Source organism: Monodelphis domestica, chromosome 1 (genome assembly GCF_027887165.1).
Source record: "Monodelphis domestica isolate mMonDom1 chromosome 1, mMonDom1.pri, whole genome shotgun sequence".
Classification (NCBI taxonomy): Eukaryota; Metazoa; Chordata; class Mammalia; order Didelphimorphia; family Didelphidae; genus Monodelphis; species Monodelphis domestica.
The window spans coordinates 349,860,553-349,878,687 of record NC_077227.1 but is presented as its reverse complement, the minus strand read 5'-3'; the positions used below and the strand labels follow the sequence as shown (position 1 = coordinate 349,878,687).

The 18,135-nt window shown below is 44.0% G+C and overlaps 1 protein-coding gene across 1 annotated transcript in view; it reads right to left on the bottom strand.

Annotated features, from left to right (window-relative positions):
* Positions 1–8,360: 8,360 nt before the first annotated feature.
* SLC6A7 (solute carrier family 6 member 7) overlaps positions 8,361–18,135 on the bottom strand; it is a 30,278-nt gene continuing 20,503 nt past the window's right edge. Inside the window, exons 12-14 of the mRNA XM_001369231.4 lie at positions 17,259–17,359; positions 16,671–16,838; positions 8,361–12,801 (exon numbers count right to left, since the gene is read on the bottom strand). Of these exons, the coding sequence (XP_001369268.1) occupies positions 12,595–12,801; positions 16,671–16,838; positions 17,259–17,359 (476 nt within the window). The 3' untranslated portion in view covers positions 8,361–12,594. The remainder of the gene's footprint in view (positions 12,802–16,670; positions 16,839–17,258; positions 17,360–18,135) is intronic.

Here is an 18,135-nt window from a genome sequence, read left to right as displayed (position 1 = left end):
GCCTTGGTTGTCTCTGTCTTGCTGGTTATCTAAATAGATGGAGAGAGGGGGAAACTAGGGCACCATCATCTTGATAGCTAGTCTCTATGCCAGATCATGATTTAGAGAATTATCTGGCAAGGGAGAACCTCTACCTGACCTGTTGGCCTTCTCAGAGCTGTTAGATATCATCCAAAAGCAGCTGAGTAGGGAAATAATGGGGTAGACACTGAAGAATGTCTTAGAAGGAAATTAGGGGGAGGGGAGAAGAGGGGGAGAGGGAGAGACAGAGACAGAGAGAGACAGAGAGGGAGGGAGAGGGGGAATGAGAGAGAGACAGAGATGGAGGAAAAAGGGGGAAAGAGAGAGAGAAGGAAAGAGAGATGGAGAGAAAGAGAGGGAGAAAAAGAGGGAGAGGGAGGAAGAGACAGACAGACAGAGACAGAGAGACAGAGAGAGCACGTGCACTGAATTTGGAGATAGACAACTTTAGTTCAGATCCTAGCTCTTATTTAGCTCTGTCACCTTGAGCAAGTCATTTATTCAAGAAATGAAGGGATTGAATTAGTTGATTTTAGTATTATAGATTTAGAACCTTGGGGCCTTGGAGCCCATCTAACCCACCCCCTCTTTACAGATAAAGAGACTGAGACTCAAATAGGTTAAATGTCTTACTCAAAGACTCAAAGCTAGTAAGTGGCAAAGTCAGGATTCAAAGTCAAGTTCTTTAACTCTGAAATCCAGAGAATTTACATTGTATCATGCTGCCTCTCTGAGACTTCTAAAGTGCCTTAATGTATAAATAATCTGTCCCAGCCATAATATTCTCTGGTTTTTAGGCCTCTTCCTTCTCTGACGTTCTGTCTTCTCTGTTCTAAGTCTCCTTCTAGCTCCAGGGGTCTCTGTTCTATGTTCTAAGTCCCCCTCCAACTCTGATATCTCTTGTTCTGTGCTCAATGCTCCCTACAGCTTTGATGCGGAGACTATTCCAAGCTTCTTTCAGCAGGTGGCAACATGAGACCAGATTTTTGCAAGCTGCCATCTAAAGGGAAGGGGCCAGTTGGAGCTTCAGAGCTGTGAGCTTTAATTATATAACACTAGTGATTTCCAGAGGTATTGTGAAATTTAGAAAAATAATTCATGTCAATGAATAGATAAAATCAACAAAAGATTACAATAGAGAGAGGCAGAAGGAAACAAGACTAAGACAGGAGGTCAGCCAATAAGGGCATGTCTTACTCCAACAGTTCAGTCCTTTATAGCTTGGTCATTTCATCATTTTGGGTATTGCCACTAATGATATAGGAGTCTGTCCACGACTTAGCTAATAGTTTTATAAGTTGCTCCATCCCCAAATTTATGATCTGGTGGCTAACCTAATAACTCTGAACGTAGGTTAGATCTTGGACCAATCATCGGTTCCATTTCTGTAGCCCTGGAATGGGGCTTTGAGAACCCAAGGTTGCCCTCCTGCCACAGTGAGGCATCCAAGGGAACCGGAGCCAAGGGAGGGTTCATCTAGCTTTGTAAAATGAAGTCAGTTTTTTGGCCCACATGAATTATTTACCAGGACCTTGAAGAAACTTGTAGAAATAAGATTCTCAGACTACTTTGAGTAATCTTTCAGAAACTGTGGATAATGAGAAGTGGCTAGAGGAACAAACTCGGAGTGTTTACCTTGGAGAAGAGAAAGCTTGGGGGAAAGGGAAAAGGAAGGAATGATTTTTTTGTTGTTCAGTCATTCGGTGGTGTACAATTCTTTATAACCTCTTGAAAAGGATATTGGAGTGGTTTGCCATTTCCTTTTCCAGTGGATTAAAGCAAACAGGTTAAGTGACTCACTCAGGATCAGCGTCTAAGGCTGGGTTTGAACTCAGGTCTTCCTGACTCCAGGATCAATGCTGAGTCATCTAGCTGCTTCCTCTAGAGAGGCTGAAGGCTGCCTTTAAATATGTAAAAGCTTATCAAGTTGAAGGAACATTGGAGCAATCTTAGAGTTGGAAGGAACCTCAGAGGTTGTAGAATCGAATCTCTTCCGGGATATCATGGCCTCTATTTGAGTACCTCCAGTAATGGGGATCTCACTATTTCCCAGGTCAGGTCATTTCATTTGACAGTCCCAATTTTGGGGAAGTTGTTCCTTCTCTATCAAGCTGAAATCTCTCTCCCTATTACTTTTGCAGCATAGTGCTGCCCTCTGGGGTCACACAGAAAAACTCTTAAGCCTCCCCTACATGATTTGATGCTTGCATGTAGTGATCATGTCCCTCCTAGATCTTCTCTGGGGCTAACTCATTTCATTCAAGTGATTGTCATAGCATATGGTTTTAGAAAGCCCCCTCACTACCTTTTCTGTTCACCTTTCTCTGGCCACAGCTTGTCAATTGTTATCCAGTTGTGTCTGATTCTTCACGACTTCATTTGGGGTTTTCTTGGCAGAGAGACTGGAGGGTTTGCCATTTCCCACAGCTAGTAAGTGTATGAGGTGAGATTTGAATTCAGGAAGATAAATCTTCCTAATTCCAGGTGGGCTGCTCTATCCACTACACCACCTAGCTGCCTTAGCTTCTCAAATATGGTTCATTGGGTAGGGTCAGACCAAGGCCACCTTCCCTATTCTGGGCCAATGCTTCTATTACTTTGGACCTTAGTTTTACCCTCTGTAAAATGAGACGATCACATTATATGCTGCCTAAGGTCTCCTTTAACTGGTACATGCTATGAATGCATGTTTCTATTCTCCCAACGCAACCTAAGATCTCATTAACTTTTATAGCAGCTGCATCACGGTATTGACTCATTGGAATGGCAGTCCATGAAAGCCCCTATGGCCATTTTTCACATGAACTGCTGCCTAGCTGTGTCTCCCCCACCCTGTATTTGTGCAATCAATGCTTCCCAGAACACAGTGGTCTGAGTCTTTTCTCCCAAAGGATTTCATCCTAGATTTTTTTCCCCTGATGATTTCATCTGCTGCCACTTGTGGTCTTGGCAGTGTTCTGAATTCAAATAACTCTGCTCCATTTGGTCACATTCAACTGTCTCGTGTGTGTGTGTGTGTGTGTGTGTGTGTGTGTGTGTGTGTGTGTGTATCTTGACTCCTCTGCTAGCTTGTAAGCTGTGGAACACGGCTCTGTATCTTTCCATCTGTCCCCACCACCCCTGAAACGGGGTTATGTATATACATAGCAAGTGCTTAGTCAATATTTGTTGAATGAATGAATGAAGTACAAGAAGAACTCAGAGAATGAGGAAGTCAGGATCAACTGAATTTCATGGAGAGGCTTTCCAGAGAAAGGGCTACTCAAGTCAGTCCTTAGCCAGAATAGTACAGTGGAAAGAGACCTTGCTTTGTTTGGATCCTACTGTCAACACTAGCCCTGTGACAATAGGTAAGTCACTCGGGCCTTCTGAACCACTCAGTTTCTCATTTCTAAAATGGGATCTGTCCAACTCGTCTTGTGGAATTATAAGTAAAAAGTAGGACAACAATTTTGTTGCAGCAGGAATGCAGGCCCACCAAAAGCAACTAGTTCTATCTTCTTCTCTAGTTTGGACTGGGGTAGTCAATACTTCCCAAATTTCTCAGTTTAACATAATACTGATCAAAATACCAATGAGTTTACTTCTTGAATCGGGCAACCAAATGGCACAATGGATAGAATGCTGGGCTTCCTCTTCCCTAGTTCAGACCTAGCCTCAGACATTTACAAGATGTATAACCCTGGGTAAGTCATTTAACCCTAATATTTCCCTCATTTCCCTCATCGGTCAAATGAACTGGAGAAATGACAAACTCCAGTATCTTTGCCAAGAAAACTCCAAATGGGGTCATGAAGAGTCAGACTGGACTGAAAAGAAAAAAAAGTTTAGGGGCAAATAAACTTAAGAAAACCTGGGTTCTAATCCAACCTCAGACACTGATTAGCTATGTCACCCTGGGAAAGTCATTGATGCCTTAGTCCACTGGAGAAGGAAATGGCAAACCACTGTGGTATCTTTGCTAAGAAATCCCATGGTCAGTACAGGTGTGCCATGGTCTGTGGAGTCATGAAGAATTGAAGAGCTGGACACAACTGAACAACTGAAAAACAGCAGTCATGGGAATGGAAAGGGACTTTTCTAACTCAAAGTCAAATAAGGGTCTGAACTCACTGAGGGAGGCAGCTCGGATAGAATGAGAGGAGTTCAAAAGACAGATAAAAAGAAGTTCTTGAACTTACATAGGGCTGATTTCCTGTCTATAAACGAGGGGGCTGGATTAGCTGGCCTCTCAGCTCTGTCCCAGCTCTAAATATTTAATATCGGCCAACATTTCTATAGTAGTCTAAGGTTTGCACAGTGCTTTACATATGTTATTTCATCTGATCCTCACCACTACCCTGTGAGGTAGACTTGGTTAATTCCTTCACTAAAGTCATGTCCATCTTCATGACCTCATTTGGGGTTTTCTTGGCAAAGATATTGGAGTAGTTTGCCATTTCCTTCTTGGGTTCATTTTGCAGATGAGGAAACTGAGGCCAATAGGGTTAAATGACTTGTCCAGGGTCACACAGCTAGTCAGTATCTGAGGCTGCACTTGAGGTCAGATCTTCCTGATTCCAGGCCTGGCCCTCTAGGTGCCACTTAGCTGTCCAGATGGTTCTGCTATTCTCAATTTACAGAGGAAGAAATGGAGGACGATTAGATGATAAGGTGAATAGAGAGCTGGGCCTTCAGTAAGAAAGACCGGAGTTCCAATTTGGCCTCAGATATTTACTAGTGGTGTGACCTGGGCCAAGTCACTCAACCTCAGTCTCAGTTTTCTCAGCGATAAAATGAGAATCACGACAGCCCCTAGCTTAGAAGGGTTGTTGTGAAAGTGCTTATAGCACAGTACCTGGCATGTAGTAAACAGTATATAAATGCTTATTCCTTTCCACCATCTCCCTCCCCTCTAAGATGAATTCTCCTGAATTCATTTTTTCTTCTCAAGCACTCATTGATGTCTTCCCATCCAAAAGTAGCCCATGGGAATGATGTCTGTATTCACCCTAGTTCTGGGTGTGGGGATATGGAGCTAGAGCATGTCTAAGAGATGGCAGCCATCCTAACTAGAATGAAATTCGTTGTAAATCCTCCTGGGAGGTGGCTTGTTTGCCCTGCTTTTACCCTGCAAACTATGAAAAGTGGAAGTTGTCAGGACCTTGCAGATCATAAATACTTTAGTATGCTTCTCTTCTTAGTGGGAAGTATTTGTGTGAGCTAGGGTGGAGCTCTACTCTCTCCCACTTCCCCCACTCCATTCCCATGAGAATTGCCTTCTCCTAGAGCCAACCACTTCCTCCTGTGCGGTGATGTCACACATGCCCTCCATTTCCTCCCCTGCTGTTGACTAGCCCAGAACCCCCATGATAGGGCACCTCATTGCCTTTCCTTAGGCCCTGGGAAAAGGAGGATCTGGGTGGAATGGAGAGGTGGAGCTCCAGACTATCCCAGTAGAATTAAGGCCTTCTCTAGCTAAAGGAAGGCTGGTGCCTCCTCCAAGCACTCGACTAGCAGTTGCTGTGGATACAACAACTGAACTGTCTCCAAATCCTGCTGGTTCCATCTCTATTGACTCAGTTCTATCAATTTTGACCAACATCCACATTGGATTCTGGCTTTCTAAGAGTCCTTTTTCCAACCTAGTCTCTCTCAGCTTATCTTTTTCTCTACCTCTGGCCCAATGAGTTCCTAGTTCTGCCTTACCCTCTAAACCTCCAAATTGGGTAAATAGAACCAAGGTTAAAGTAAGCCTTGGAGACCATAAAATTTTATTGCCTCTCCCCTCCTGGGACTTGAGCATAAGGCCCCAAGCTAGTCTCCTAATGATTAACTTTGTGGAAAGACTGCTGGAAAATTTCTTGCCATTGAAACCAAAGCAGGAGTTTGGAGGGCTGGGTCAAGTGGAGAGAGTTGATGGTGAGGACACCCCACTTCTCTGCCACATTTACCATTTATGCCTTCATTCTTCTCTTGATTTGTCAGCTTGTGTGGACAAAGAATCATAGAATGGTAGAGTAGGATGGGACCTCTGAGGAAATGTGGTTCAGCTCCTTCATTTCATAGATGGGGAAACAGGCCCAGAGAGGGCCTCAGCTAGTGGTTTCAGATCCATATGGCACCCAAATAATTTCTCTAGTAGAAGAGACCAGCTACAATTCTGTGGCTGTTACCTGTTTCTTTTCCAATATACACAGAGGAGAGAAGGTTGGGATCTTGTATAATTATTGCTAGAGAAATAATCTTGCTGAGAGACAAAATCCTCTCTCCACCCCTAAACCCAAAGTCCCTGGAAGTACAGATGGGGTAACAGAATAGTCTTCCCCCCCCCTACAACCTCCAGTCTAAAATGAAAGGAGGGGAGTGGCATAGTCCTTAGATTAGGACTTGACTGAGACAGGGCAATCGTGGTTCTCCTCTCCCTTCCTATCTTCAAGATGACCCCAGGGTTGCTGACTGATCAGAGCAGAAGAGAAAAGATCTCCTTAAAGTTAATGAGACTAGGGAGCCCTGAGAATAGTACTGTAGCAGGACTGGCCTCTGTAACAGAGTACTTGAGGCCTTAGAAATTATGTGGGAAGGGCCGAAGATGCCTAACCTTCAGATGGTCTGGATAACTGCCAGATCCCTCCAACATTTAACCTTGTGCCACCAAGATCATAGGATGATCATTCTGAAGTTGGAAGAGGTCTCAGAAATCCTTTAGACCTCATTTTACAGCACAGGAATCAGAAGACTTGAATTTGAGATTTTTTTTTCCTTAAAAGGGTCCTATCATCCCCCTTTAAACCACAGGGATGATGAGAGAAAACCACAATGTTGCCTTTATGTAGGGAACTTGGAATAGGTTGCATGGATTTCTGGTTTGTTTTCACATCTTCTCTTTCCATCATCACAATTCTGTCTTCCAAGATCCTACAGGGGAGGAGGACAAAACAGCAATCCCATTCTTCAGTTGGCTAAGAGGTTAAGTGATTCAACTTAAGTGCTGGATTCAGGACCAGTACCCAAATCTTTGCTTCCCTCTGCTTTGGGCTCAAACTAGTTTTAAAAGTAGAAAAAAATTTCAGAACACCTACTATCTCATTTCTACGCTGCCATAAAAGTCACAACATTTGAGCAGCTCCCTGGGTCTTGGGATTATCCTTTGTAAGATGATAGCGTGGCACTAGGTGACTGAGATACTTCTACCTCCGACAGCCTGTGATCGGTACTTACTTACTAGGAGAGTTAGTAATTGAAACCCCATAAGCCAAGGGGACAGGGGTAGCACTGGGGGCAGGACAGGAAGGTTTAAGGAACAAGGGTTGGAATGGAGGAGACCCTGTTGATGAGGTCCACCAGAGAGGAGAAGGACCTGGGGCACCAGCCATCAGCAATCCTCTGGGGACCAAGAGAAGAGGAAGTCATGTGAACAGTGAAATATTCTGGGGGAAGCAGGGGGAGGGCTGAGATGGAAAATGAAGGCCAATTTGTCCTTTGGCCTTGCAGCTTCCCAGAGTGACAACTTCTGTCTTCAGGACCTTTGGCCAGCAAGGAAAAATATACCACAAAACCAAAAAATTTTCCATGACCTACTGACAAAAATATGAGACTGACTATTCCAACAGATGAAGAAGTATTTGCTGTAAGCTAAGACAGCTCTGGGACTAGTGGGACAAAAGGTCACCTAGAAACCTCTATGACCGAAATATTCTTGGTATAACAAAATAGAAAGGGCACTGTATTTAAAGCAAAGAAATCTGGTTTCTAGCCCCAGATTTACCATTAACTTGCTGTGCAACTTTGAACATTTAACGTGCCCTTTCTGGGCTTTTATTTCCTCATCTGTCAAATGAAGGTCCTTTCTAGCTCTGACATTTTCTCTTGTAAGGCCCTTCCTTCCTTCCTTCTTTCTTTCTTTCTTTCTTTCTTTCTTTCTTTCTTTCTTTCTTTCTTTCTTTCTTTCTTTCTTTCTTTCTTTCTTTCTTTCTTTCTTTCTTTCTTTCTTTCTTTCTTTCTTTCTTTCTTTCTTTCTTTCTTTCTTTCTTTCTTTCTTTCTTTCTTTCTTTCTTCCTTCCTTCCTTCCTTCCTTCCTTCCTTCCTTCCTTCCTTCCTTCCTTCCTTCCTTCCTTCCTCCCTCCCTCCCTCTCTCTCTCTCTCTCTCCATCTCTCTCTCTCTCTCTCTCTCTCTCTCTCTCTCTCTCTCTCTCTCTCTCTCTCTCTTTCTTTCTCCCTCTTCCCCCTCTCTCCCTCTCTCTTTCTCTCCCCCCCCTTTCTCATCCTCTGTATTTACCACCATCTCTAGCTTCTCCTGAGAGTCACGTGAAAAAAAGGATGGGAGGTATTATCTTAGAAATCAGCCACACAAGGAAAAGTTGTCTGGAAGGCTACTCACTGAGTGTTTATTAACACTGAACTAACAGAACACAGACAGTCAAGAGAACAAAACACATCGGAAGAAAGGATATGGTTCACAGAAGACCACAATTACACTGTTCAATTCTACCTTAAGAATGAGTGCCTGCACCCTTTGTATAATACTATTTGCAAGAAACAAGCTGCCTCGTGGATATGTGCACCCTCATATCCTAGTAGGTCCCACCATCTCAAGGGGCACAGATACCACCTGGACAGATTCCCTTCCCTAGGCAGAAAGAGAAATGCCCATGGTGCTGGGATAAGAACACAGGGCGCTTGATTCTTTCTTTCTTCTTGGTCTCTTCAGTATTTCTGTCTCAGAGAGATTGGGACAATATAGTTGGGCAGAGGCCCTAAGCCTGGCAGTCTGCCAGGATCCCCTTTGGTAGATAAGGGAGCATTTCCCATGGGTACCCTAGGTTAGGACTGGCAGCAGTTCTTCCTCTAAGGTTATTCTTATCTATGCTGCTAACTTGGGCATCCATCCTCCCCCTTCCCCAACTCCCCTGGCCAAGCTTGGACCATTCTTTGGTCAGAGAGTTCCTGTCTGGTTTCTGGGCTTTTTGGGTCCCAGAGATGAGGAAGAAGGGGCAGGATCTTACCATGGCATGACTGCTTGAGGCCTGAGGCTGGTAAGTAGTGTATGGAAGAGAGACTCAAGATTAGACTGCTATTGTGGGGAACTGAGTGTGATCTGCCTGATTCTAGAAACATTTATTAAGCATCAACTGTGTACAGTGTACTGTACAAGGTACTGGGTGGGATATGAAATGAAGAAAATGGCCCTTGTCTTTATGGAACTTACAGTATAGCAGGAGGATATCCCATACACTCAGAACTATACTCCTAAGAGCTGAGATTTCCTTATTGGTCCTCTATCCATTACAGTCCTTCCATGTCTTGTCAGGCAATCTTCATAAGCTACAGTGGCTATATTTATATTGGCATGGGGCCCCTAGACAAATAGTTATGTAAATGACTACCAAAATTAATTAGAAAAGGACAAAATGCCATGTGAGGGATGCAAGAGAAATGAGGGATTAGAGAAGACTTCCTGGAGGAGGAAGAGGCATCACGAGAGCCTAGAAATTCAATAGTCGAGTCTTCTACACTCGGCTTTTGGGCCTCTGGGCAGCCCCATCCCATTCCAAGGAAAGAAATCATCTGAGCTTTTCCATAGATGGGAAAGGGGCCAAGGTTTTTCCTTAGCTGCCATCTGTGAGGAAAGACATGGAGACAGGAAAGCATGGAGTATATTTGGAGGATGGTGAACAGTCCAATAAAAGAAGGCTGGAAAAGTACTAAGTGTGGTACACCAGGTTCTAAGGGAGGGAGGTTGTCTAGAAGGTCAGGCAAAGGAATTGGAACGCTTTGTTGTTGTTTAGGAAATTTTAAGTCATGTCTGACTCTCTGTGACCCTGTTTGGGGTTCTCTTGGCAAAAATCCTTGAGTGGTTTGCCATTTCCTTCTCCAGCTTATTTTACAGTTGAGGAGACTAAAGCAAACAGGGTTAAGTGACTTGCCCAGGGCTACAGCTAATGTCTGAGGTCAGATTTGAACTCTGGTCTCCCTGTCTCCAGGGCCAGTGCTCTATCTGTGGTGCCTCCTTGCTGATCCCCATCAGAATTCTACAGAGTAGAAATTTTGAGCAGAGAGGTGGCATGATGTGATTTGTGCCTAAGAAATCTGAAAGGGGTGGGAAGGAGAGGCTGAAAGGGGGACATGGTGGAAATAAGAAGAATCTTTTAGGAAATTGTTACAGTAGTCTAGGTGGGTAGAAAAGAGGGCCTATATTATGATGATTGGCATAGAATACAGAAGAACTGATGAAAAATATTTTGCAGAGGTAGAATTGAAAAGGACAGAGTAACTTTAGGGGGATGTGATGGGAGAAAGAAGAATGAAATATAGCCCTGAGGAGAACAGAACTCAACTAAGGCAAGGCAATCCCAGATCTCCTCTCTCCCCATCTCCAGGTGACCCAGGGGTAGCTGCCTGCTCAAAGCAGAAGAGGACAATTCTTATGCCCAGTGAGCTTCACTTGGTATCTGCAATCAAAATAATGAAGTTAAGAGGAAAAGAAGTCTGACTGGGGGGAGGGGGGGGAATAGAAGTTCAAGTTTGTCTAAGATGAATTTGAAGTGCTTCTGGGATATTGAGATAGAGGTATCCCATCCAGACAGAAGATGTGGGAGGCAGGGCACAGGATATAGATTCTCAGGTCCTACATATACAGGTGATAGTTGAAGCCATAGGAGTGATGAGATCACCAGAAGTGAAGAATATGGACAAGGGAAGAGAGGGCTAAGAAGAAAACATTTGGGGGTACTACCCATCTTAAGGGCTTTGGGAAGAGAACTGAAGTCAATGGAGACCAAAGTGGGGAGAGAGGTAGAAGGAGAGCCAATGTCCTGGGAACCAAAGGAGGAGAGATCATCTGGAAGAGAGGGAGTTGTTAAGTTCCACACCCTTTATGACTTGAAAGTCACTGATACAAGTCAGATTGCAAAGGGTAGAGAAGAGAGTGGGTGGTTAGGAATGGGAGTCGTGCATGTTGACAACTGCTTTAGTAAATTTGGCAGTGAAGGGGAGGGGAAAGAAGGGACCATAGTCCCATAGATGGAAGGAATAGAAAGAGACTGAGTTTCAGGGAGCCTGGAGAATGTTTACAGGATCTTGGAAAGTAACCAGTGAAAGAAAGATTCAAGATGTCTAAAGAACAAAGGGTAATTGCTAAAGGAGAGGTCCAGAGGATCAACATTCATAGGAAATATGGGATACTCCTTTCTTTAAGGTGGGAAGGAAGGTAAACTCCTGTCAGAGGGTCTCAGTTTTAGATCATCTGGTCTAAGTATGGGATGAGAAATGGAGGTTGGAAGAGAAGAGAGGGTCTGGAAGAATCACTATGGGGAATGTGATTAGGGATCAAAAATAATCCTTTTTGTTGTCTTCCTGACAACACATGAGTGAGGCCACATATGAACCTTTCATCTCAAACTCCTCTGATCTGGATCCCAGTCAGCATCACTTCCAGGGACCTCTCCTGCCACAGCTTAATTTTCTGATTCTGCCTTTCCTTTCCCTTCTTCTCCCTGTTGGCACTGGCTTCTTTCCTCCAATTCAATTTGTACCCTGGGTCATTTAACTTCCTAATGCCCTGCTCCCCACAATATCTTCAATGGTTCCCTAGTGAGTTCGCATCTTAGCATTTCAAGTCCTCTCCAATATGATTACATCCCTCTCTCCTCCACTTAAGTTCATTTCTCTCTTTCATTTTAGCCAGTTCAGTGTCTGTCCTGTCCCAAATTTTGACTCAGATTGTATCTCCTGCTTGTATGTGCTGCCAGTCCTGATCCTAATCCTTAGCCAAATCCTACTTGTTCTTGTGTGGTTGCATCCTCCAGGGAGCTTCCCTGAAATATTCAGATTCATTGCCATCTCTCCCATCTCTGAATTCCTACTGCAGTGACTGTAGAAACCTGGCATATTTTTGTTTGTGCTTTCTGCCTTATTTCTCCAGCTTTACTGTAAATTCTTGGGACAGGAAGCTTATCTCATACTCTGCTTTATTCCCTACAGTCTACCACAAGGCTGGGCCTAGAAGAAATGCTTAATGAATGGAATGGCCAGGGCCCAGTCTACTGGAAAACAAGAAGAGGCAAGGATCTCCCTCAGATCCTTTAGGCTGAGGCCCTGAAAAGATACAGGTGGTTGATCCAAGTTGTTAGCAGGCCAATGGCTACTCTAAACTCCTGCTCCAAACATCTTTATGGGTTCTTCTACCCTGTCCCCCAGGTTCCAAAGGACATTCCTTGTAGCAGCATGGGTTTGGGGAAGGTTTCTGCCATAGGACAGGTGTGCAAAGGACAGTCCAGATGGGGGAAATGGGAGAAGTCAGGAATGATTGCTTTGTTGGTGACCTGGGCCCAAGGGAGGTGTATGGGCAGTGAGGATGGAAACAATTCAAGCAGGACAGGGCTTGATTTCTGACCACACCTAAGACAGAAAGGATCACTTCATCCTGCCCCATTTCCTCCCAGGGATCCCCAGGAACATACCCACACACACACACAGCCTCTTGGCCCTGGGACAGAAGTTTCAGACCCACAGTAATCACCCTGCTTATGGGGGAGGGCCTGCGGGGCCCATAGTTCTGTAGACCTTTGTCCCAGGGGCCCTGCTCCCCATCTCTCACATCATGGACTCCTCTTCTTCGATTTCCCGGTCCACCTCAATGGCTGTGTTCTCGAAGCTGGTGATGCCACCGTATTTCCTCATGTGAACCATCAGAGGCTTAGGCGACTGGCTACCTGCCAGGGTGGCCACATACATGCCTGTCCTGTTCTCCTCCAGAGAAGGACCCCAGTCCATGGCTGGACGGCTGGCTTGCTGGATCCTCTGGGAACAGAGGAGGAAGAAGAAGGGTCATCTGACTTTTCCCTCAACTATTTGGAGATGGAGGGAGGGGAAATACCTTTTTTCCTTTGAGTCAGCTAGGGCAGAATCCAGTGACTCAAGCATTCCTATTCTCTCTTCCTCTGCCCTTGCTTGGGAAACTGAAAATGTGAGTCCTACCTCCAACCCCAGCAGCCTTATGGACCCTTCCTTCTCAAGAGATCTAGGAGTGCCCAATAGGACCCAGGCTAGATCTCAGTCTCCTTTCTGGATTCCATTTACACTGCCCTTGCCAAGGGCTGCTATATTGTGATGCATGAGGCAAGCTGGGGGAATCCCTCACTGTACTCATTTCTTAGAGGAGCCCTGACCACAGAATAAGACATCGATTTTTTTTAGCACAATCAATGGCATAATCTGTTTTCCTCCCCTAAGCAAGTTTATTACAAGAGTTTTGTTTTTCTTTCTTTTTTCCCAGCAGAGGATAGCTGGGAGGGAGAAAAATGGATTTTTCTTCATTGGAAACAATAACATTAAATTTTAAAATAGTAATCGGCCCTCAGTTAAAGAATAATAACAGCTAGCATTTATAGAGCACTTTGAGATTTGTAAAACCCTTTACAAATGTTCTCTCATTTTATCCTCACAACTCTGTGAGTTGGAGATATTATTCTCATTCACTTGATGAGGATTCAGAGGCTGGCGTTAAATGGCTTTCCTAGGGTCACATAGCATAAGGCAGGATTTGAAATCTGGTCATCCTGGCTCCAGATCCAACACTCCAATCACACTGTGCCACCTAGCTCCCTTACTGGAGACCAGAGGGCCCTAACATCATTTAGTTCCAAATCTTTCTTTTGTTGATGAAAAGGGTCTAGGATAGGGTTCCTTTCCCTATGAGCTTGGCCAAAGTAACACAGTTAATAACCAGAAACACAATTTGAATTCAAGTCTCTCTGACCAGGCCTTGAACTAAGGCAACTACTGACCTGGAAGCTTAGTTATTTGCTGACCTCATGGCCTTTAGTGGACAGAGTTGGGCCACTTTGATGGGTTCCAGACAGACAAGAATGTTGAACTTAGAGTCAGAGGACCTGGATTCAGATTCAGGCTCTACTCTAATCTAGGTTAATTTGAGGAATCATTTAATTTCTCCAGGGCTCAGCTTTCTCATCTGTAAATTCAAGGATTGAACTGGATGATCTTGAAATCCTTTTCATTTCTAAATCTATGATCCAGATACTGGAGAGTTGAATCTCTTCACATAAGGTTCCTTCCCTTGGTCTGATCATCCTCTTGCCCCTAGTAAGACAAACTGGGGCACCAGAATGCATTGGTGGCTTCTGGCCACCAGAGCCACCCTCATAGCTCCAGAGAATATGGGTCAGCCCAAAGGCCTCACCCCAAGGCTCCCTAGTTCTTAGAATACAATGAGAGTCTAGACACTCTCTGGCAAGAAGCTCCACCATGTCGCTAGTTTTGTGCCCTTAAGCAGGCCATTTAGGGTCTCTGGGTCTTGTTCATCTGTAACCCAAAGGAGTTGGAGCAAGGTTCCTTTCATTTTCAAAGTTCTAGGCTTCTTCAATTTGGAGGGGAAAGTGAATGGGTCTTGGCCAGAAGTATCAGTAATGGCGGCAGAATCTGGATAAGCCCAACAGAGGGCACCCTACACACACAAAGCTTACCTGGGGAGAGGTCATGGAAGCATAGAGCTAAAAAGAACTTTGGCATTATTTGGTTTGCCTCATTTTACAGGATGAGGAAACTGAGGCCGAGAGCAAATGAAATACTGAAGTGAATCATTAGCAGAGCCTACACTTCGGACTCCCAGGTCCAGGAGGCTGGTACCCTTTCCTGACACGCAATGGTTTTAGTACAGGCCATTAAGGGAAAGGGGCAAAAGTGGAACAACTAGAGAGGGAGCATTGGAAAGACAGTATCTCATGAATCCTAGAACAGCCCCCACTGAGGAAAGACCTCACTCTCTGACAAAAGCTGATGAGAAAACTAGAAAGCAAGGAAAATGGGCTCAGTCCAGCACCATGAGCTCTAAGTGGCTCAAGTATAAAAGATTGCATTAGAAAAAAATTAGAAAATGGAAGGAGGTCTCCAACAAATGTATGATCAACAAAGAATTGCTCAACAACCAAGGGATAAAAATGAGCACGAGAGAGAAAATGGGATTTCAGTTACATAAAATTAAAAAGCATGCAGTTCATAGAGAATAAAAAGAAAAACGGACATTCTGGAAAAGGAAATTTGTACCAAATATCTCTAATAAAAGCCTACAATGCAAAACTTATAGGGAACTGGCACAAATAAGTCTAAGAACCATTTTCTAAAGCCTGCTATGCAAAATAAGTAGGAATTGGTTCAAAGATAACCAAGAACCATTCTCTAATAGATAACTCAAGGATTAAAAAAAAAAATTACAGATTTAGAAGAATCTTGGCCCAGAGATTTAATGACTTATCCAGGATCTCACAGGTAGTAAACATCATCTGTGGAATCTGAAGTCTGGTATTCTCTTGACAGAGCTAAGTCTCCCAGAAGAAATATAAATGATTATTGCATATTTTTAAAGTTCTCAAAGAAATTAAAAAAATTTTAAATGCTGAGGTTTCCCATCATACTTATCAAAGATGACCAAAATGGAAATATTTAATTTTGGAGGTGTTGGAGAAAGACAACAGTGGTAATGATATAGTACATTAAAATTTGAGAACTTTATATTTGTTATTTCATTCAATCTTAACATGTGAGATAGGTACTTATATCCATTTTACAGATGAGAAAATTTAGGTTAAGAGAAGTTGTGACTTGCCTTGAATCTGGTAAATGCTAGTAAAATTACTAGGCTAGGCTAGTAGATGCCTGAGGCAATATTTGAACTTAGATTTTCTTGTTTCCAAGTAGATCACTTGATCCACTATGCCACCTAGCACAGAAATACATTGTTAGTGGAGTTGTAAATTAGTCCAACCTCTGTGGAAAAGCAATTTGGAATTATAGGGGAAAAGTCAGTGAACTTCTCATAACCTTTGATTTTACAATTCCACTATGGGGTATTTACTCAATAAATCTAACGACTGAAAGCAAGGTCTTATATGCAACAAAATATTCATAGTAGTCCTCTTTATAGTAATAAAAAACTGGAAACAAAATAAGTACTTCTGAACTGGAAAACAGCTAAACAACTCATGGCATATGAATACCATGAAATATTAGTGAACTCCAAGAAGTGAAAAATAAGAGGGAATCAGAGAGATGTGCAAAGACAGGATCACACAGGCTAGCAGATTAAGATCTGGAAAGGACTTGAGACCCCCTTGTCTGACCCCAATATTTTACAGATGAGTAAACAAAGGTCCAGTGAGTTTAAGTGACTTAACCAAGGTCATATGGGCATTAAGTGACCCAAAGGAAGAAGGACTTGGATTAAATACTTCTAAGGCCCTTCTCAGCTGTGAAACTTTGTTAAAAGGGGAAGGAGCCACATACTCCCCCGAGATAGAAGATTCCTCCCAATGGCTCTGCCATCTTCTATCTCTTTCGTTTTAGCCCCCATCTGGGCCTAAGCTGGGTTCTATCCTTCAGACAAGATGCTAAGTCATCTGCCCTAGGGCCTTCTCTCTGATGGGATTCTATCTTCAGGAAGAAAATGAGGGCTGGAAGGGAGTTTAGCACTGCCCTAGGCTAACCAACTCTTTCATTTTACAAATGAGGTGACTGAGGCCTCCACAAGCCCAACATTTCAGAGAACTGGGATTTAAACCCAAGACCTCAGATTCCAAATCCATTGCTCTTTCCACTCCCCGACGATGGGAGACAGATTTGGGACTGAGTTCAAGGTTGGCCAGGTAGGGACTCACCTCCCACAGTGTCCCCTCTTCCCTGAGCACAGCAGGTAGCATGCAGGCAGGGATCACGGCACAAGACAGGAGGCCCATCAGGATGCCCAGGAGCTCTGCCCAGTATGGGAACCGGTAAGTGCCATATTCCGAGGGTTGGTATTTCACAATGCTATATACCAGCAGCGCCTGTGGGGCAGTCAGCCTAATTATTACCCTTCAGACCCCAAAATATGCCCAACCCAACTCTTTTTAAAAAATTTAATTTAATTGATTAATGAAGAAAATCTTTCCAGGGTTACATGACTCATGTTCTTTCTCTCTCCTCCTGCCACCCCCACCCTCCTGTAGCCAACTAACAATTTCACTCCCCAACCCAACTCTTGATTTGGTATCTAGTAGTGACTCAGGTCAAGCATAGACCTAGAGTGAATCTGGAGCCCTTTCCTCCCAGCTTCCATGAATGGGAAAGGAAGTCCTAACTAGACTGTCTGCCTTAAAGATGCATCTATCCTTGGACTCTCCCCTGGGAAGGGAGAAGAAGGACCAGAGATGGTGAGCCTATCTCCTTGTGTTCCCCTGGGGCCCGATCTCTAGTCTCCCAGTTACCATTAGAGTTGCTGGAGACAGAAACATCCAACAGGCCTTAAAGTAGAGGCCAGGTTTGAAGCCCAGCATCATATGAATGTCCCGACAAAACCTTTTGATACCTAAAAGAGAAAAGGAATATGAGTTGGCTGAGGGAAGGGTGGTTCCTGGAAGGGTAGAGAGTTCTTTCTGGGTACTTGGTTATCATCTAGGGGGCATTAAACCTCAGCCACGCATATCTGATCACAAGGAGCAATGGGGGTCAGGAAGACTGATCCATGAAGGAGGAGGGGTGCTGCCCCTTGCTTCAGTGTCAGAAAGATGAGAAATATAAACCTGGGGGGGATATGGACACCTGGACAACTCTTCCCCTCTCCAGGTGCTCCTGCCTGCTCCTGCTTAAAGGGGGGCAGCTGCAGAGTTGGGATCCCACCTGGGGTCCACAAATCACTTGGTCCAAAGATTTTGAGCTATAAGAGCTCATTTAGCTCAACCCCCATTTTCCCAATGGAGGAAATACCTAAAGAAAGGGTAGAGGGGTTAAATGATTTGTCTACTTCCATAGCAGATTGATAAGAGACCTCAGAGCTGCCCCTAAAGAGGTCCGAATCTAATTGGGTTTTCTTTAGGTATTTCCTGAAGACAATATTGATGGTGAGTCATCTGAATTCTGTCTGAGTCTTCCCTGACTCCATTTGGGGTCTTCTTGACAAAGATACTAAAGAGGTTTTGCCATTTCTTTCTCCAGCTCATTTTACAGATGAGGAAACTGAGGCAAAACATGATTAAGTGATTTGCCCAGGGTCACCCAGCTAGTAAGTGTCTGAGGCCAGATTTGAACTCAGGAAGAGGAGTCTTCCTATCTGCAGGCTTGGCACAATCCATTGCATCACCAGGC